Source organism: Neolamprologus multifasciatus, chromosome 11 (genome assembly GCF_963576455.1).
Source record: "Neolamprologus multifasciatus chromosome 11, fNeoMul1.2, whole genome shotgun sequence".
Lineage (NCBI taxonomy): Eukaryota > Metazoa > Chordata > Actinopteri > Cichliformes > Cichlidae > Neolamprologus > Neolamprologus multifasciatus.
In genome coordinates, this window is record NC_140449.1 from 23,717,232 (window position 1) to 23,738,287 (window position 21,056).

General features: G+C 41.5%; 1 protein-coding gene across 4 annotated transcripts in view; it reads left to right on the forward strand.

Annotated features, from left to right (window-relative positions):
• Window positions 1-21,056, forward strand: part of cicb (capicua transcriptional repressor b) — a 45,161-nt gene that overhangs the window by 19,687 nt on the left and 4,418 nt on the right. For 2 of the 4 annotated variants that reach the window (XM_085177649.1, XM_085177652.1), the window contains exons 5-16: window positions 9,845-9,994; window positions 10,139-10,313; window positions 10,917-11,031; window positions 11,143-11,325; window positions 11,413-11,545; window positions 11,636-11,814; window positions 12,147-12,285; window positions 12,975-13,072; window positions 13,172-14,162; window positions 14,260-14,399; window positions 14,525-14,685; window positions 18,666-18,856. In XM_085177649.1, coding sequence (XP_085033775.1) covers window positions 9,845-9,994; window positions 10,139-10,313; window positions 10,917-11,031; window positions 11,143-11,325; window positions 11,413-11,545; window positions 11,636-11,814; window positions 12,147-12,285; window positions 12,975-13,072; window positions 13,172-14,162; window positions 14,260-14,399; window positions 14,525-14,685; window positions 18,666-18,856 — 2,655 coding nt within the window. Of the gene's footprint in view, window positions 1-9,844; window positions 9,995-10,138; window positions 10,314-10,916; window positions 11,038-11,134; window positions 11,326-11,412; window positions 11,546-11,635; window positions 11,815-12,146; window positions 12,286-12,974; window positions 13,073-13,171; window positions 14,163-14,259; window positions 14,400-14,524; window positions 14,686-18,665; window positions 18,857-21,056 lie in introns of all 4 variants that reach the window. The other 2 variants (XM_085177650.1, XM_085177651.1) reach the window with 2 other exon arrangements.

Consider the following 21,056-nt stretch of genomic DNA (forward strand, 5'->3'; position numbering starts at 1 on the left):
ATGATAATATTAGCAATGATGTGGAGTATCAGTATTGTTATAAATTAGCTTGTATTTATAGCAAACCATACTCACACCTGTTAATAAGGCGGCAGAAACATCCTCACCGAAATCCTCATCCTTATCGAAACTCTCATAGATGGGTTACCAACTCAGCAGTGACAACATGTTACAACTGTTTCACGCCCAGAAATGTTTTAGGCCATTAGAAGAAAATAATATTTAAAAGCTACAGAAGATTAAAAAAACTTTAGATTGATTAGGACTGGACTAAAATGCTGCACCGTAAAAAAAAAAATCCTAAGAAAACAGTAACATTCTGGCAGCTGGGGCGCCAAAATAATACCATAAAATAACAGAAAATAACTTTCTCATGAAAATATGGTTATTTTCAGTAATGACAATACAGGTTGTTGCCCTAATTTTACATGGGATTTTGCCTTTTTCAAGTGCTTTTAAACATTAAATTAGGAACATTTTAATGTGATTAAACAATGAAATTACCTATAAACAAGGTCAATGAATGCGGCAATATGAATAATAATACTTAAATGTACAGAAATATACAGTTAACAGTTGGTTTAAATAATAATGGATTGCATTCATATAGCAATTTTTGAGACCCTCAAAGCACTTTACAATTCCCCTCTGGCCATCATCAGTAGGTGGTAGGTGAAGTGTCTTGCCCAAGGACCGAGAGTGTCCGAGCCAGGGCTTGAACCGGCAACCTTCTGATTACAAAGCGAACTGCCAACTCTTGAGCCACGATCGCCCTAAACAACAATAAAAATAATTATTTGATGTAAAAACAGTTTATAGGAATCATTTTATATATTTTTCCATAACATTACATTTGAATTTAACAGTTCAATCTTTCAAATAACAGACAACTATTTGTGAAATTATGATACATTTGTGAATGTATTTTAACAATCTAAATATGCATATGTACAGACAGATACATTTAAAAAACAAGAAAGTTATGTTTTATTACATTTACAGTGATTTTACGTTAATTTACATTTGAAATGTAAAATCACAGTCTATTTATGTGAATTTAATGATATTCTAGAAGAACAGTACAAAACTGTAAAATACACAGTAAAATACTTTTATATTACTTTTTTTTTTTTACAGTGTGTGAAAAACCTGATACTTAAGCTACCGCTACAATTAAATAATATCAAATCTAGCATCCCTTAGATCATTTACTCAAGTGTATAGTTAGTGTGTAAAAATAGAAAAGATCAAAGGGACAATACATGCAATTACTTTATTGGTAATCAGTCCTGTCTTCCCTGCAGTATAATCCTGCACACACGCATCGGTAGGTTGTGTTTTCATTAATTCACTCTGAAATAACACAGCAACGCCCTGCCGCGGGTAAGCTGACACTGTGATGTACTTTTTAAGACGAAGCTGCATATGTTCCCTGTGTGTGTGTGTGTATGTGTGTGTGTTTCACCATCTATGAGGTGCTAATGAGGCTTTACATTGTTGTGTCTTTTTAAGCACCCCTGTAACTTCCTGCAACATGAAAAAAACAACAACAACAAAAAGCTATTAAACAAACGGTCTGAAAAGGTAAAGGACAAGAGCCACCTTCTTCTTCTTCTCCTTTTTTTAAAAAAAACGGTGTCACATGTGTCTTACATGCAGTGTGTCTGTGTGTGCGCACATCTATGAGACAGACTAACAAAGTGTCAATCACTGGGTACCGGATATGATGTGTGAGCGCCAAATGTCTGTTGCCATGGCAACAAAGCAAACATCACACTGATGTAGCTTGTACATAACACAGAATATTCACAAATAGAAAAGGCAGTCCCCCTTTTTTCTGTGTGTGTGTGTGTGTGTGTGTGTGTGTGGCACGTGTGCTTGTGTCCCTTTTCTCTGAGAGAGGAAGAACTTCAGCAGGCTCACATGTTTTTACTCTCTAACATGTTACTAACGGCTCCTTCTTTATTACATCTCGGGCATCTTTAGTCAACATTCTCAGAAAATGGAAACAATCCAGGATAATTGGAGGGGGTTTCCTTTAATTCAGGCGTGTAAAACTCATTTTATTTTATGGGCCACATACAGACTAATCTGATCTCAAGTGTCCCAGACCAGTAAAACCTCTGCATAATAAACTATGAAAATAAAGCCCTCCATATTGTTCCCTAGGTGTAAAGAAATGCTCTCAGAATACGTTCATCCAAGCCATAAGCCGTGAAAGACAGCCTTTACCCCACTGCACTTTAAATATGGCAGACTACATAAAGTATTTTTTCTTGTCATTTATTCAGTGATCTAAATGGTAACAGAATATATGTTACAAAATATATGAACTGAAAGAATATATTAGTGATTTTTCCAAAAATATAGTCCATATAGAGTCGGTTAAAATTTACCAATCACAAAAAACACAATAGGATTTTATGTCTTTATGATTTACTTCTAGAAATATCTTGATTTTCCAGACATTTTCACTCCTGCATATGTATTTCTGGCATCACCACAAAAGGAAAAACAGTGTGTTTTATTAAAAAACTGGAATAATTAACTTAACTGCAATTTGCACACTTTGAAAAACTATCCAGTGGGCCGGATCAGACCCTTTGCTGAGCCAGTACATATACTTGGGCAGTATCTTTGACACCCCTGGTCTAAATAGCAGCAGCTGCTTCCTCATCTTCTGCTGTTGTCTGTAATTTTGAAAGTTGTCTTAAAATCAGCAGAAAATATGTGACTTTTTATATTTAATGAAAGTTAGTGTAGCCTTCTTTAGTGACGACTTTCATCAGTTCAGCTCTGAATTCGGTGAAGAAGATGTTTATGGTGGGGTTTTTTGTGCATTTGTTCTCTTGTGTCCAGATCACTAGTTCCTTTCTTCTCTATACGACCATGTAGTGAAACTACCTCTCTGTGCAGAATCATTGTAAGCATGAACGTTTTCTTAAAGAGCACCTTTAATTATCAGATTTATATTTAAATATTATTTATATATCATTATTCCTCAGCATTTTTACCAAATCTTCATAATTCTTTGTCTCAGTGTCACAGGCACACGCAGTTTGTGCAACATGGAGTAAACATGTCACACTCCCTTAAGAACACGTGAATACACTTTTTCGCACTGCTGTTCTGCACTTCGATGCATCTTTTTGACGTTCGCCCGCCTTTGTCTATCTCATTTTTGATTTTTCTTTCTAAACAATTATGAGACTTTTTTTTTTAACCCTTTGCTCCATCGCATTGCAGTGGCTTCGCTTCCCCTCCTTTTACACTTCGCTCTCTTCATCCTGGTCTACCCGGATACGGATACCCGGGAATAACATCCCCACTCCCTCCCGTCCCTGCTTTACGTAACACTTAAAGCCCTGCATATCCTCCCTGGCCATGGCAACAACCACATCTGGATCACGCAGCCCATCTAGACTGGCACCAAAGCAAATGTGAAGCCCTCAAGACTTACCACAAAAGTCATGTGCAGTCATAATCCTGTTTCCTGATGGACTTTGGGGAGATTCTCAAAATGCATTGGTGCACTGGGATTTTGTAGTCTGAGGTGGCTCCAAGACTTTGAATGCGTGCATGTAAAGTTAGAGCGATATTGAGATTTGTTACTGCTTCTTTAAGGTTTCTGTCAAACCCACATTCATTATTCTTTTCAGGTGCTCCTCATATGACAAAGTTTACAACGAGTTTGTATTTTCCTTCACAATTTCTTCTCTGTCCTTCATCCCACTCTCCTCCTCTCCTTTCTTTTTGCATCTCTACTTCCACAGTCTATGCACTTGCTTTCTGGTTTGTTAGCCATTTATCTGCAGGCTAGTAGTGCCCCCAGATGGTCAGACACATACATTACAAGTTCCCTCACTCGGTTGATGGAGGGATCTGGGTCTTAACTTCGTGTTTCACATATTTTTCCTGCTGCTCATCATTTGATGTTGGTAGCAGTGTTAATGAGTCTTGAAGAGCCTTTTGCATTGATTATATTCAATTCCCTAATGTGTGTCATTAATCAGAGTAATCAGCGATGGAGTTGTCTTTTTTCATCACTGAACATAATCTGTAGTCACAGTTTGTTTTTTTTTGTTTTTTTTTTTAACTTTCAATGAAACTGGAACAAAATGAGGAGCGAATCGAGCATCTTAATAAAGCCCCCAAAGAGCCGTCCCTCCTGGTATCCGTATGCCACATAACAGCGATTGGTTTATTTTAATGGAATAGGTGGTGATGGTCAGTAGTAGAGTTGTGACCGCGGGCGACATGGAGAACCTGTGCCCAACATAGCTGTTGCCATGGTAACTGCAAAAGACTGGTGGATCGAGTTATAATTGGACGGAGCAAAATGGTGGGTTGTGGGAGGGAGAGACAGAGGACAGGGGTGGAAGATGAATTAAGGGATGAGAGAGATGGGATGGGAAGAAGGAGCGAAGGCGGTGCTCCGCCTGCACAGTGCCAGTGTAGGTAAAGATGAGAAGGAGGAGGAGGAAAAGTTTCTCGTGTGATGTCACGAGGCGTTTGACAGATGTAATTGGGGGGTAAAGGCATGCACACATATGCACATGAAAAGCATGATGTCTGTGAGAAGAGACAGCACATGAAAGCTGCTGAACACCTACACAGATACTGCACCGCCAGCACAGCAGCAGGGAGAGATGGTGAAGCCAAGCTTTAGGGGAATTTCTCTTTTACTGTTTGTCTTCACACCTTCTATCTTAGTCTTACCAGTCTGCACCACTTATCTCTTGTTTTATGTGACTAAGTGCTAAAATTCTGTGGTTTCCCACCGTGTTGATTTAGCCTCCCTTGCATATGCAGCTTCTTGTGCACGCGATCAACTGATTTTCTTATCTGCACATCTTTTGCTCTAAAAAGGTATGACGGCCAGAAACCGTTAATCTACTTTTGTGCAAATACATGTGCAGTATTATTACAACACTAAGTGAACTGGAATTGTGCTGTACTCAGACCAGGATAAAGGAAAAACCCATTATTCCGCTCTGAATAATTGGTCAGTTGCAGTTCATTACCAGTTATGTTTACCCAAGGTTGCAACCACTGAACAGCCACAACAATCTTTCATCTCCACCCCTAACCCTCTTTCACTCTTTTTTCCTTTTCATTCTCTGAGCCAAGCTGTCCAGCATCCCCTCTTTAACACACCATGTTTGCTTGATTGACTTGTTGAGAGTGCAGTGCAGTTGATAAGCTTTAGTCTCTTAGTCTGTGTCTCTAATTCCAATCATAGGGGCACTACAGTGATTAAAGTTTTGTATTTTCCAATTACATTTTATTTCTGTTTCATTCTGAATGTTTTGAATTCAGGTCAGTTTCAGTTAGTTTCCAACGTGGTTTTGCTTGTTTCAGTTTAGTTTTTACTGCTTAGTTTTGGTTCAGTTTTTGTTAGTTTTTCTATGTAATTTCTAGTGTTTTTAAAGATTATTATATTGGACGTGTGCCCCAGGGACAGGTATTATAATACAAGCCCAAGACTTTACAGAAACAGTTGATTTGGTCATGTAGACACTCTGATTCTAAATAAATGTGTCTATAAAATACTCGTCAAACAAGTTGTGCTTTTCAGATGTGACGAAAGACTAAAAGTAAGGAAATGTCCTCAATACCCTTGAGTTGCAAACATTTCCAAATACTCTTATAGAAGTGTAACCCAGGACTTAGAGGGTTAACTTTTTTACTACTAAGGGCAGCTGCTGCCAGTGTGTCTCTCAGCCTTATTGGTCAGGTCTCAAGCTCCCGATGTGCTGACTGGCTGTTGGTGATAAATTCAGTACCTCCCAGTATTGTATTTGTCTTATGGAACCATTAAAAAGGCTGAAAAGCAGTTCTTGCCTCATACAGTGCAGTGAGAACCCACATCACAAATACCCATCCTCTTTCTATCTGTCTCATCAGTATAATGTCTATAAAATCTATTTAAATGCTTCCCCTTTGTCTGCCCCATCTCAGGCCTCTCACACCCTTCCTCCTTTTGAAAGAAGTTCTGTTTTCACAAGTTGTTTTCTCTCCACCCCCCCCCCCCCGTACCCCCCCCCCCCCCCCCCTCTCTCTCTCTGGCTCTCCTGCTGAAAATGACTCTCAGTCTATTTTTACCCTCTGGTCCTCTCCACTGTTAGTCTGTTCCACCCATTTTTTCCTCTCTTTCTAACCAGTCCTGCTCTCCTGTTTTCAATTCTCTTCTTCTTTTCTTTCCCTTTTCCTCCTTCTCCCTGTGAGTGTTGCATCAGAACATTTTTAATTCCATCTTGGAGGAGGCACATTTGCATGATGGAGAGATGGAAAATTGTTTGGAGAGCTTTTTATTGTGGAAAATTGCACCACTTGCCTCGTGGCTCTTGGCTGTGTTTCTGAAAGCAAACGTGTAGCATCACCAGAAAATGGTTATATGTATTTCAAATTCCTTTTTCGAATGATTTATATTTCTAACTTGTAATGACCCTGCATGCTTATCTAGGTTTATTGGGTGGGGGTATGCATTGCAATCTTGACCCCAAAGTCCTCATCAGAGTCCACCCCCTGTGCAGATTCCCTAGAGAGACCGAAGCAGTGTGACAGGTAAAGAGCAGATAGCACACTAGCGCCTCCCTGCATGTGTGGTCTTCTTGTGTATTAAAACTGGAGCCGAGCATTAGTAAGGGGCGGAGCTTCTCTAAATTCTGTTAAGCTATTGGTTGGCCTACATCTGAGTGTCGGCGTTTGATACGCGCTTTCACCCACCACTCAAGGTTTACTACGACACCTCCACCAATGAAAGAAAGAAGCACAAAAATACTCACTTTTGAGGCCTTACACGGACTCCAGCTCGTGTTCCCATATCGATACAGTGAAAATATTTATTAACTATTATTGAGTATTTTAAAGAAGCTTCGAGATTAGAGGGAGAAGAGGTTATAGTTGTAACGCCGGGTGTAATTTGCATATGACTGGCATTCCAGCGCACCCTTCCGCCAATCAGCGTGCGCGGCGGGTAGATGACGGTTCGACGCCAGCGCGAATAGCCGAATAGTATTTGTCCAGGGGGGGGGGGCGGGACAAGGCTGGGCGAGGTTGACAGGACGAGAAGGGGAGGGGTACGAGTACAGGAGGTGTGTGGGGGGGCAAGCAGCCTAGTTTACAACAAGAGGAAGAGGAGGGAAAGAGAAAGAAAGGGCCAAGGCTTGCGCGCGCGAGAGAGCGAATGAGGCAAAAATAAGGGAGTAAACTCGGGCTGGGAGGTGTGGAGATGTGATACAAGGACTTTTCTGGGCCAAAACAACACGAGTAACAGCAAGTAGTCAGCGGACTGGACGGTGTGCGCGCCGATGTCGTCCGCACGAAGTGGCTAGCTAACCTGCTGCAGACAGACCGACCTCTCCAACGGCTATCACCCAGCGTCGCGGGGTTTAAAGCCCCCACCTCCACCATCGTGTTCTGGTCCTGTACTGGGGGGGCATCTAGAACCGGTCACTCCTTTGCTGCCTCGAAAGCTTGATCGAGGAGGAGTAAGAAAAATACAACAGCAACTGCGATTCATCTCACCCCCCTCCCCTCCTTCCTTTTCTCCTCGCTGACTTGAGCCAGGAGTCCTCACCGTGGTTGCTTTCATCGCTGTGTTGTAGTCTCATCAGTTGCTAGCTAACGTCAGGTTTGTGGCCAGATTCGTCAGGCAGGATAGGAACTACTAAATCGGAGACAGTACAGGTGGTTTTCTAGGTAATCAAACTGATGGATAGCGGGATTGTGAGCGCAGGGTGATGGATGAATGCACCAGATTTACGGTAACGATGTCTTCTTATGAGTGGGAACAAATACAACTAGTTCGGTGTTTCTTTTATAGGTGTTAACTGAATTGCCTGGTTAAAACAGGTGCATATCGTAATCCCGAGGGGGGTGGGGGGGCATATATCATAGAAACAAGTTTCGGAGTAATGCACTTAACAGACAGTGCTCGGCGGGTTATATTTGACGTTAGTACATTTGAAAATAGGTTTTTATAGTTGCGACATGAAAATAATTGCGTTTCTTTTGCCCGTGTCTGTGCGGCGGGTGCACGACCAGGGGCGTTCCCGAGAGGTTGGTCCAATTTGGAGCGGTGCACTTGAGGCTCCGGTTATTGCAAGAGGCAGCTAAATTTGCCGTGATTTCTTTACCCCCCCCCCTTTTTTTTTCTTCTTCTTTCTTCTTTTAAAATGCCCGAATCAGCAAGTGTTGAAAGTCGGTGTTGAGGGAAGCGGCGAACACTTGGACATTAAGCAGATTCACAGTAGTTGGAAATAGAAGAATCACTTGAGCTGAGATCACCCCACTTTGCTTGTTGCAGCGCTGTTTTACCCTGATCGATACGGCGCTCTGTAGCTGTGCGAGTCCGGGACTTCATGTGCTTCTCAGTACCTGCCGAGCCCCACCTGCGCAAAACCGTGTAGTAGCGCAGAGCACGTTTTGACATGGCCCTGAAGGACTGCGTAGTTTCCGGGTGGCTGTATCAATCCAGGCCGCGGATGGGCTCGAGGCCTTGTTAACCCCTTCACGCCCGGGCTGCTGTAGTAATGTAAACAAACAGGGAGAGAGGGCATCGGGGGTAATTAGACCAAAGGGAGGCGGAACCCTGCCTTCGATCATAATCGTCTTTTTTCAGTGGCTCGTCTGTACACCGCTACATTCGCACAAATGTTACATTATTTTGTTTTTTCTTACGAATCGTTTACAGTACACCCTGTCCACTGATGTTTGTTCCGTGTGCGTTATTAGATTGCGGCATACTGCGATACGGATATATGGACTCTTATCTCGTATTTTAGTTAGGTTAAAAATAAATAAATAACTAAATAAGGATACCTCTTGAAGACCTCATGTCGGGAAGTGATGCAGTTATTTTTCTGAATGATGGCTGCAACCTGTAGGGATGAAAGGGATCCAGACACACTATGAGCTTCCCAGATTTTTGGAGTAAACATGTTCTCTTACCTGGATATCTGCATGTTATAGAAGAAAGATTTTAAAAGGACTCATTATCATTACGTTTTTAAAAAAAGATTTTTTCTTTTGAAAACATCAAGGATTTCTTTCAACAATGTTCTCATCAGAGAATCCTCAGTATCTTCGCCAAGGATTAAGCATGTTTGGTTAGTCCATACCTTATTGTTTACCTGAAGTGTAATGCAGGTACACAGTGTAATGTCTTTCTGAGTGTTTTTGTTAATGTATGGAGCATTTTTATCTAGAGATTGTTTCTTTCTGTCTTTCTTTCTTTGTTCCAGTAAAGGAAATAGTGAGTTATACAGCAATTGTTTTATTTATGACATTTGGTAATGACTTCTGTTCTCCATTCAGCCTGTTATTGGGAATAGAGAGTCCTTTTGTACATCTGCAGTTTTTGGAATGATTTAACCAGTTTAGTGGATGGAGGTCTGATCTGTTACTGTGGCAGTACTGATATTACTGGTAGCTTTCAAAGCACTGGTTCTTTCTTATTCTGCCATGTAACCACTGACCTTTACCTACTATCCCAGATGTTATCCAGCCTGTGGTTAGATGGCTAAAATTCAAGATGCTACTGTGGCCAAAGTACTACTGCAAGAAGTACTCTGTTGTTGTCTGTCTGATTTTTAGTATTTTTTGTTGTTTTTCCATCCAAAATAATATAACATTTGTGCTTGATCACATTGTAAACTAATTGGTCATTGAGTAGGAATGCGACTGTTGTGTAAGTGTTACAGTGACTCCTCTAAATAAGTAAGCTGTTTCTTGATTTGTTAGTACGAATGACAGATTGTTTTGAATCTGAATTCAAGGCAAGGCCTCATATTGTGAATTTATCAGGTAAATTAATCTGAATTCCTTTTATCTTCTGCAGTGTGGACCAATGTAGAGCCCCGGTCAGTTCCAGTCTTCCCTTGGCATTCATTGGTCCCCTTTCTGGCACCTACCCAATCAGATGCTACTTCTCAGCCAGGAGAGGGCCAGCACCCAGTCAACCACCCTCAAGCAGCCAGTCTGAAGACGGGTAATGTTTATATTAAGACTGACCTAGAAGCTGTAAGGAGGGGGGAAAAAAAGGTTTTGTCACCAGTTTTGGGTTATTTTCCTTTGAAACTTCAGCAGCATTTACTGCTTACTTTGCCCTGAATAATTTGTTGTTTTTCCTCAGAGTGTCAGGGGGTGGCAGCGCTGCCACAGGAGCCTGCAGAGGCACCTCCCACTGTAGAGAGAGGTCCCCCATCAAGGCCTCCCCCTGCTTCAGATGAGCCGCCTCCAGAGAAAGAGAAAGGAGATACAGAGAGGGAGAGGCCTGACAGTGAAACTGAGAGTGATGTGGATGACCCGTAAGAGCACGGTTTCTTTCTTTCTTTCTTTCTTTCTTTCTTTCTTTCTTTCTTTCTACTGTATTGGGATTTTGTGGGTGAATCTGTCAGGCTAAAAGAACACAGAGAGATAGAGGTAGCACAAACCCTCATGTTTTATCTGTTAAAGTGGTTATGTATTTGTCCAAGCCAGCTTTCACAGTAATTTTCTGTGTGGTGCTGTGTACCCACACATACAGTAAGGGAGTGTGATATTTTCTGTATCCTTGCGCTAATTTGGGCAGAAGAGCTCAATGCCAGAACAAAGCAGATGGGAACAAAAGCATTCCATCTCTGGTTTCTATCACTATATGAAAGGCAGTGGCCAGGCTGTCAGACATTGAAATGGATTAGCTATCTGCTGAATCTGCTGCTGTATCTCATGGGAGATGAACTACTTGTGCTCAGTGTCTACATCTCATAGACTTGCAGCCTTAAGGTAAATAATACCCGATGTTAAGTAGAAAATTAACGGGTTTTTAAATATTAGAGATGGAAAGAAAAGAAGTGCTAATGGGCCAGCCTCCATGCGGGTATAGAAAATTAAAGATTATAGACCCAGAGATGTTTTTCTGTCTCCTTTAGCTTCCTTCCAGGAGTCGTACAAGAGCAGCCTCTCTCTACATCACCAGGAAAGAGACGTACTCAGTCGCTCAGTGCGCTGCCCAAAGATGGAGACAAGAGCAGCCCTGGAAAGCTGGTGTTTGTCTTTTTTTTTATTCACTGCATCCACAAAAACACAATTCTCAGTGTGTCCTTAATTAAGATATGTCACGTAATATCTGACTGTTTTTCTTGCTCACTCTTTCAGAGGGAGAAGGACCACATCAGGCGACCAATGAATGCATTTATGATTTTCAGCAAGCGCCATCGAGCATTGGTTCACCAGCGTCACCCGAACCAGGACAACAGGACAGTCAGCAAGATTCTTGGGGAATGGTGGTACGCTCTAGGACCTAAAGAGAAACAGAAGTACCATGATTTGGCTTTTCAGGTATCCAGATGCATACAGAAAGATGTACATAATTTTAGAAAAATGGTTCAGTCGTAGATGCATACCTGTCCCTTCTCTTGGTCTCAGGTCAAAGAGGCTCACTTCAAGGCCCACCCAGACTGGAAGTGGTGCAATAAAGACAGAAAGAAGTCCAGCTCTGAAGGTCGTGGGGTACCAGGGAGCAAAGACATTAGAGAGAGGAGCATGTCTGAATCCACAGGTTGGTCAATATGCAGCATACATTTACAGAGATTCTCATATGCCCGTTATTCTTCAAGTCCTTATCAGTGATATTTTTGCCTTGGGACAGAGCCCCATTCTGTCGAGCTGAAGGGTGTCGGTCCAGGACTGGTGGGCGTGTCCGAGAGGACTACAGGAGAGGGCCATGCGAGCCAGCTTACTCGCCCCAGAGCCTTCTCCCAAAGTGCTGTGCACAGCCTGGAGCGGAGTGACAGGGGTAATACGCAAGCCCTTGCAGAACTGGCACAGGTGAGAGAGGAGAGCAGCTCATCAACTGAGAACGTTGAATATTGAATGTTGAAGCTTAGTATTTTCTTTTTAAAGAATAAATGAAAGGCAGCCATTACTGCTACCAGTGCAGTCAGAAATTTAAAGATGTGTTTTGTGAATTCATTTTGTGTTCCCAGCAATAGAAGATGTTTTCTACTTTTGCTTTCCACAAACTTGAAAAAACTGTTTTGGCAGTAGGATGGTGCATTTTCAGTCCCAGACTGGCATCTTGAACACATTTAACACACTGCTACATCAAACCCAAATAAGGTTACAACAAGAAGGTCATCCTAATATGTCTCTTTTCTCAGATGTGTGGGGATGGTGGCAATCAGTTCTCGAGCCATGCCCCTCCTTTGGCACAGTCTCAGCGTGGGGTCAGCGAGGACATGACCAGTGATGAGGAGCGCATGGTCATCTGTGAGGAGGAGGGAGATGATGATGTCATTGGTGAGAAATGAATACTACTGTGCTCATGCAGCCATATTAGATTAGAGCAATTAATGTGTTAGTAAACTGCTTCCAGCAGCACTGAACCGCACTGCGTATTGTCATCTTCTGTATGTTTAAAAAAAACAAAACACCCACTCAGTACTAAGAAGTAATGTCAGCAGTTAGTTCCTTGTGAAACAGTCACATGTTGTTTAGTCTCTCCTGTTATTGGCCACTTTGACATTTCAGATTTTAAGAAGTGAGAGCAGTTTCAGACATGCCCCAATTATCTGATCATTTAAACGGTAATTATGAGCAGCTGAGTGTGAAAAACTGTTCATGTCAACTTCTCACTTGTAATTACAAGTCTGAAGTTTCAGGTATCACGGACATTAACAATATCCTTGCTAAATGGCTGCAAATGCACATCATCTGGGATTTGCATTAGAAATAAAATCAAAAATAATACAGCGAGTTCAACCTCTTTTGAAAGAGCTTAACTCTGTAACAGCAAGAATGGCTAATTAAAGTTGTCTAACTGGTCTGACTACAAGATTGCAATGCAAGCTGACAACCTTGGATAAGCGGGGTTCTCTGCTTTCTCCCAGCATTACATGAATGCATCACAAGTTTTCCCTGACCTTTTGAGTGGATGTTAAATTTTAAGGAATATCAAGTGTAGCTGGAGTGTGTGCTTCTTTCCACAGAGGACCCTTATCCCAGCAGCTCCATAGACCTCAAGTGTAAGGAGCGTGTGACTGACAGCGATAGTGAGAACGGTTCGGGTGATGAAAGCGATCGAAAGGTAATGGCATTGATAGCTATCAGTTTAACACACACAGATTTCTTGAAACATTTTAAAGGTGATTATCCTGTGTAACATTTGTATATTTGTCCTTTTCAGAGAGTTTTTGCTCCAGTCATTTGCTCTTCTGCTTCCTCCTCTTCCTCACACCATACTCCTCATGGTAGGAGTGTCTCACTGTCCTCTTACCCCACCACCAAGCGCTATGATGAGGGGAGATCAGGAGGGGGAGCATTTTTGGACCACAGGAGGAAGGAAAGAGCAGAGGGAGAGAATAAGGATGCATTTGGAGGGGAGGAAGGTGGAAGTGGGCAAGCCTCTTCTCTCTCCCTTTCTTCTGGTCAGTCAGTCATGTCCACTTCTCCAGCCGGAGGGGCTCTTCCCTCATCAGTAAGTTCGCTGGGGGCGAACCCACTCCTGAGGGTGGCCTCTACAGTGGTGACCAATGTAATGCGTCCTGTTATCAGCACACCGCTCCCTATTGCCAGCAAACCTAGAGATGGAGCCACTTCATCCAGCCCTCACCCTTCCGAAAGGAAGTCTCTGACTCCCCAACAGCAGCCGCAACTCTTGATTGGGTCAGCTTCAGGAGGCGGGGCCACAGCCACAGGGGGTGGGTACTATTCTTCGTCATCACCCAGTCCAGCTATTGGTCCAGGTGGTGTAGTGACTAATTTAGTGTTAGGAGGGGCTTTGCCTCCCCAACCCTCTATACAGCTTGTAACCCCCTCCCCACAACCCCAGCCATCTCAGCCACAGGCTCTTCCACCCACTGCTGTTTCAGCTCAGCATAGCCAAACCAACGGGCCCCTGCCTCTGCCCCTGCTTCAGCCCCAGTTCCTTCCTGCTTCCTCCCTGGCACCCCCTGGGAGTAAGGCCATCACTCAAGTCCAGTACATTCTGCCTACCCTACCTGCCAACACCAACCCAAAGAGTCCACCTCAGCAGCTCAGCCAGCCAACCAGTGTCTTCAACCTGCCCACAGCTCCACCGACACATGTGTCCTTGGCCAATGGAAAGCAGCAGGGTACAAGTCCACTGACGGGATACACGTCCAGCCCAGCAGTGGGAGTCGGCCCAGGAACTAGAGGTGAAAGCTCTAACAGGAGACACAGCACTGGAGCTAATAGTCTGTGTTGACTTCTAATGAAATGCTCATTCCCCCTGTTTATCCGCGTTTTCATCAGTGCAAGCACAGTCTCCGGCGCTCCAGGGTAAAATGCTTGTTCCCATGGCAACAGTGCGGACTGCGCCAGCACCTGCCCAGCAGTTTCCGATTGTGGCTCCACCTCTTCCTGTCCAGAATGGAGCTCAGTCCGGAAGCAAGGTCAGCGGTGCTTCACTGATGACGTGTTTTTAAACTGTAGCCATTTTCTTATTAAAGCTTTATCTGAGCAAAGCTGTAAATAAACATTTGTGTTGGTTCTTCTATCTTTATTTTTTCCCCCCCAGATCATCCATATAGCTCCTATGCCCGTTGTTCAATCTCAGCTGCCTCAGGGTGGAGCAGTACATCCTGCCAGCCCCTTCCCTGTAACAGTGGGCACAGCTGCTGTGGTAGCACCAGGATCAGCCCCCTCCCAGGCTGTTCTAGTGCCACCAGCACCTACAAGGTAGGAGATATCAAACTGCAGTGAGACAGTGAATATGAATATGAGACCAATAGTTCACCAATAGCACTTGGTGACAGTGGGGAGGAAGGACTCCTCTTTAAAAGAAAGAGACCTCTATCAGAAACAGTTCTAAGGAGGGGCGGCACTCTGCTGCAACCAGCTGGGGGTTGGGAAAGTAGATGAAACCAGAAAGAGGAGCGCAGAGATTCCATAAAGAACAATGAACAAAATAAACCCCACCATCACCATGTTGGCACTCTTTAAAAGTCATTAAAAAATATTTTTAATTGTGTGCTTGTTTGTAACCTTGTGGTGTCCTATCTTTCTTCTTAATTAGAACCAGTAACAAAATTTCTTTAGGTGCAAAATATAGTAATGTGATTAAAAAGAAAAAAGTTAATGTGTTAAAAACAGAAAATGTTAGTATTTAAAGGACTTATATCATGTCTGCTGCCTTATTATGACAGCTGAGTAATAATAACACATGCACAGCTAATTCCTCCAACTGTTTCTTATGAGAAAGAAAGCATGATCTGTTGAATAGCCCTTTGAGCCAAAATTAAAAGATGCATAAGAAAAGTGTTTTGTTCACTGAGAACATTGTTGATCTGGCAGTGCAGGGCAACAATAGAAAAAAAAACTCATCTGAAAAGCACCATCGATTTACCCACATTTGCCCCCTCTTTGGATTTTTTTTCATTCCACTCACTTTAAAAATGAAAATCCAGTAAATGCTTTACCTATAAATTACACAGCATGTGAGCAAGATGAGGAATTACCCGGCAGCCAAATGTTGACCTATCTGTTTCCCATTTTTCATAGCTAACTGGAACAGCTTTAGTGCTGTCAGCCTGTGTTAAACACATTTTAAATTCTAGTTAATAAATGAAGTGAAACTTCCAGTGTGGTTATTGGGGCTGTTTGTCACTACTCACAGTATTTCTAAACTTTCCACTGCTGTTCATAACAGTCGTGTTTGAATTGACATAAAGCATTTATATAATGGAGACTGATGTTTGACAGCTTAAAAGCTATTTTCTAACAGATAGATAAACCCAGCAATGCAACACATCACATGTCTGAGAGCAGCTGTAAACAAATGTGCCAGTAGGCTTGACTCAGCTCTGATTAACAAGCACTCATTTATAAACATATGCCAGCCTTGTGCACCCTAGTCCCCAGTATCCCTGAGCTGCAGTTGATCTCTGTAATTGTTCACTTATTGGAAGTGTCTTTGCATTAGGGCTGCAACAATTCATCAAGTAACTCGATTACAAAAAAATCTTTGAGGCAAATTCTTGGCTTCGATGCTTCGTTTGCACTCAGTTGTCACCGTGAGCGTTTCACCCACATTTGTGACTAAAAATAGACCCGCAGTAGGAATGTATTTAGGAGCACGTGTGAACAAAAAGTATTATAATATTAAGGCCATGCAGCCCCCAGTTTTTCTGCAAAAATACTGATAGTACAACAGCAGCAGTGAAGATGATGCTGTCGTAGTTTAATGTGGAGCTGTCGTCAAGACGCTCAGGTGGCGTAAAAGAAAACAGCATTTGTTACTTTAATCACTGTAAAAACCTTTACTTGGAAAAAACTGCATGCAAAGCTTTAAACCCACCTGTTCAACAAGCTGCAACGTTTTAGCTACTCACATCCACCGCCATTTATCTTAGACTACAAGCTATGTCTACAAGCTTCTACGTTAATGCTATAGAAGTTCACATAAAATATGCAGATGAGCTGTTAACCTAATCTAATACATTTAATTTAAATTAGGCAGATTGATAAAGGCTGCAGCTGGCCCACTTTCTATCACAGTGATACCTGCAGCAAGCAGGGGCGAATCTAAAGGGGGGCATAGGGTGTACTAAACCCCATACCCTCCTTTACAGCTTATTTCAAGGCTCTAGTAATGTAAAATATATATAAAAATAAAAACAAAAGTTAAAACAAAATTCAAAACTTGCTTTTGTTTTTTTGTTTGCATGGGCAAGTGAAACTCTCAACCACTGACCTGGGGCTGTTAGGTTGAACACTGAATTATTATTATCATTAATTATCATTAATCATTGATTATTATTGGAACAACCTCCCTCAAAATATTAGGCAGGCATGCTCTGTGGAGGTTTTTAAAACTAAGTTGAAGACACATTTGTTCACCCTATCTTACATGTCTTAATTCTATGCCTTTTACTTTTTAAATTCTTACTGTTTTTAACTTGTATTGTGTTTTTACTTGTTCTGCTATTTATCCTTTTTATTTATTCATCTTTTTAGTTTCAAATAGCTGTACAGCACTTTGTTTTAAAGCGCTTTATAAATAAAGTTATTATTATTATTATTATTATTATTATTATTATTAACATCTACACCATCAGAACATCTGTTTTCTGAATCGGGACATGCTGCAGCTCAGCACATGGCAAACAGTTCAGTTCAGAGAACGTTTTTCTTCATTGCAGCCACCACATACAAGACTTAAAAACACATACATGTGAACACACAGCAAATGTACCTCATCCAGGAGGTACAATCCTGTCAGAACTCAGTCTGAAGTCTGTTGTTTTTATGTACCTTTTTTTTTTTTTTTTTTTTTTTTTTTTTTGCCAACTGTCCGGGGTGTACCCTGTATCCCCCCCTATGATAGCTGTGATAGGCTCCAGATTTCTCTATTTGTTATCTGTCTGTTTTTGCATTTTTAATTTTTTTAATTTGATTTTAATTTAGCAGTTTAGTTCTGTGGATGGGTGTTTAATTCAGTTAAACTATTAAAATTGGTAATTTCTAAGGTGTAAACCAATGAGCAATCTCATTAATAAGGCAAAAGTATTTCTTATCCGATAACTTACTTAATTGATAAGATACTCAATTAACAAAGAAATCAATAGCTGTAGCCGTATTTTGCAGTCTTTCTGCATATGACAGATGTGCTGTATATATACACATAAATACTTAGAGGGAACACGTTGATCCTCCCTTTACAGGTTTGCTGCTGTGCTTTCTTTGATGCAACATTAAAATGGGTAAGGCAAGCCACGCGTGCAGCTTCATTCACAATCTGTAGTAAACATCAGTTAACCAGCGATAATTCCCCTGAAATCATTTTGAGCTTAAAGACATGCTCTGTCTCCGTGTGCACTCAATTTGTTTACTTCCAAAATAGAAGTTAATCAGAAGGAGTGTTTTTACATGACGATTTTGCCCACTGGCTAGATAATAAAAGGTTTATTCAACAGTTTTAGACCAAATGAAATACTTTCTAAATGAGCCAGTTTATGCCTTCCAAGGTTTTAAAAAAGGCACTTTAATTCCAAACAGGCTTTTACTGCAGTTAATGGGGAAATAAAACTCTCTGAGTAATCACGGACAATATTATAAGTTAACAGCTGAGTTATTAAAAAACAATATGCTATCTTTTCCTTGCAGCATATAAGCTGAAACTGTGTAGCTTCTCCATATTTATTGTAACACAGTGAGCAGACAACACGAGAAACCGAAATTCCAGTAGGGGTGCAGCTGTAACACTACAGCTCTATTCTGGATATGTTAGTCATGCTGCTGGTGGCCCAAGTTGCCTCTGCCTGCCACCCCCACACTACCTCTCATCTCCTCTCTCTCACACACACTCACACACACACACACTCTCACTCACACACACACACACACACACACACAGCACTAGTTATCTAGTGCTACTTGCTGTGATGTACACTCACCAACTGACCCTCACTGCAGCACTTCTCTTTTTGTCTTCCTCTTTCCTTCTAATCGTGTCTCTGTTCCCTGCACTCTCAGTCTGTCTCATTATTCTACTGTAACATGGGCTGTCGCTGCATCTGCACCCTTCCTGACATTTCTTATTACAATAAATGTCATCCTCCTTCCGCCTGCTTCTTCTTCTTGCCTTCTTCTTCTGTTGTTGTTTTTTTTTTTTCCATTTTATAATAATCACCTCACCTGTATCTGTACCTCCTGTCTAGGATCACCTACGTCCAGTCCACTCCAGGGGTACCATCCACCCTGCCTCTTGTCTCCAATGCAACAGCCTCCTCCCCTTCGCAGCAAGCTCTGCCAGTTCCTGGGTCTGCATACGTACCCGCGCCCCTTGCAACTCTTGGGTTCACAGCCATTGCCCCGCCTGGACAAACGCTGGTACAGCCGCTGATTGCAGGTCAGAGCTGTGGAAAAAATAATCCAAAGATCCTGGGTTGTTTTTTTTGTTTTGTTTTTAATACAGCAATTCTGTATTTTGAATACATCATACTGTGTGGGTCACATATGGCCCTCTGAATAATGTTGATGTAACAATGCCAGCATCAAAGTGCATTGATGACTGACCTTTTCTGCTAGCTGAAACATACACTAACCCTGCATTCATGTGCTCTTTGGATGGTCCTGAGTTCAAAATATCTGCTTTAAGTAATACATTGATAGCTTCTTCGTGTTTAGAATAATTTTATTATAGGCTTTTAGGCTAATAAATAATGAATCTAGGTCACTCTACGAGGAGGGCAACAAATTGTTAAAAACTGTCACATGACAAAGTAAATGCAAGCCTAAAAATAAATTTACTATGCATGAGTTTTTATCATTATTAAACAAATTCTTCTAATGTTCACTTTACATGGTAGATATGATGTTTTTGAGGATGAGATCAACAACTCAACTTTCCCTGACTTCCCAAGTTGCTTTTTCATCTTGGTTTAGCATTCATTTGAATTTTTAGCAGTAACACTGCACAGCTTAAGCAACAAAAGTATAAAGTAATTAAAATTACAAAACACAGGTTGTTACTGGTCGATGGCACACTTCGTTACACAACAGTGTCAAAGACACTGAGATAAGCTGGAGGACAAACCTTTTTGTAAACATGATTTACTACAAAACCATTTGTAAAGCTAGTTTTTGGTGAAGAGGAGCACTGACAGAACATCCTGAGTTCAGGGTTAGAGGACCTGCAGGGGAGAGCTGCACAGCTGCCGGGAAGCAGGATGATCAAAGCACCTGGAAGTGCAAAGAGCAACACAGCAGAGATGTAGAGGAAAAGAGGGCCTCGGCTAAGATCTTGCATCAGCTGGCCGAAGCTGTTACGGTGTTGGGGTATGTGGTGTCAGCTGTGGGGGGAAAATGGATGATTTTGTGCCCTCATGAAGGCTCATTTTAATAGTCTGAATTTGGGGATGTTTCTTTCCATTTAAATATGGTGCTCCTGCCTCCACATGTAGGCAAGGTAGCCCCTCACTCTGACCCAGAAAACAGGTTTTCCAATGCTCTTAGCTAATATATGAAATCTACTAGACTATTATGTCTCTGAGTATTTCCATGAGCTTATACAGTTACAGGCCACAGTGAGCAAAGTTCACAAACTTGTTTAACTCTTGGCCCAAGTTGTAAATTCAGTCTATTTATAGAGCACAGGGTTCAACAGCTTTTACTATCAAGAGCCAGTTTGGACCTAAAGGCAAAAAACAAAAGTAAATATAACTTAATGTGGTGTAAAAATAAGAGACATAACAAAGGTGACACAGCATTTTAAGTATACATTAACATTACTAATAAGGGTAAATCTTTTACCACTTGTTAGTTCTCTGCAGTGGGCTATTTATGATTTTTCAGTCCGTTAACAATCCCATTTCATTAGAATAATAAATGTTTTTGATTCATTTAGACCACCATTGGGGGAAAAAAGAGAAATTATTTACTTTTTAAACTTTTAGCACCAACAAGATGGAACAGTTGTCAAGTGGAAATGTCTAGTAGCTATGAAGACACACAGGCCATTTTGAATCCTACCTGTGTTTGTACAAATGCTTAAGTTTAGCCTGTTTTGATAACAAATGAAGCTTAAAAAAAGGCCTGTTCCCATTTTAACTAAACTAAACCTTACCTAATCAAAACCAACCATTTTATAGGCTAAAGTTCAGCTGTAGAAATCCATGTCCATGCACTCTTCCATTCCCCATTTTCCTCTCTGACTTTTCATTTTTGGATTTGTAGTACACAACATACTTGCGTTTATATAGTAGTTTTCTAGTCTTATTAGCCACTCGAGCACTTTAGACTAAAATTCACATTATAAAGCTTTTTCACTCTGTACACTTTTATCATAGCCAGTTTAGAGTCACCACTTAACCTAACATGTATGTGTGTAGACTGTGGGAGGAAGCCAGAGGCAAAGGGAAAACATGCAAAGTGCACACAGAAAGCACATTTGACAGAGATGAAAAATCTTAAAGCAGAACTACATCTCTCAGCTCCTACGAGATATCATATGATTACTTTTTTATTTTTTTGTGGCCTTGAAGAGTTGCAGAGTAAGAGAGCGGATATCTCTCTTGGTATTAGATGTACTGAAGTGCTGGGAAAAGACT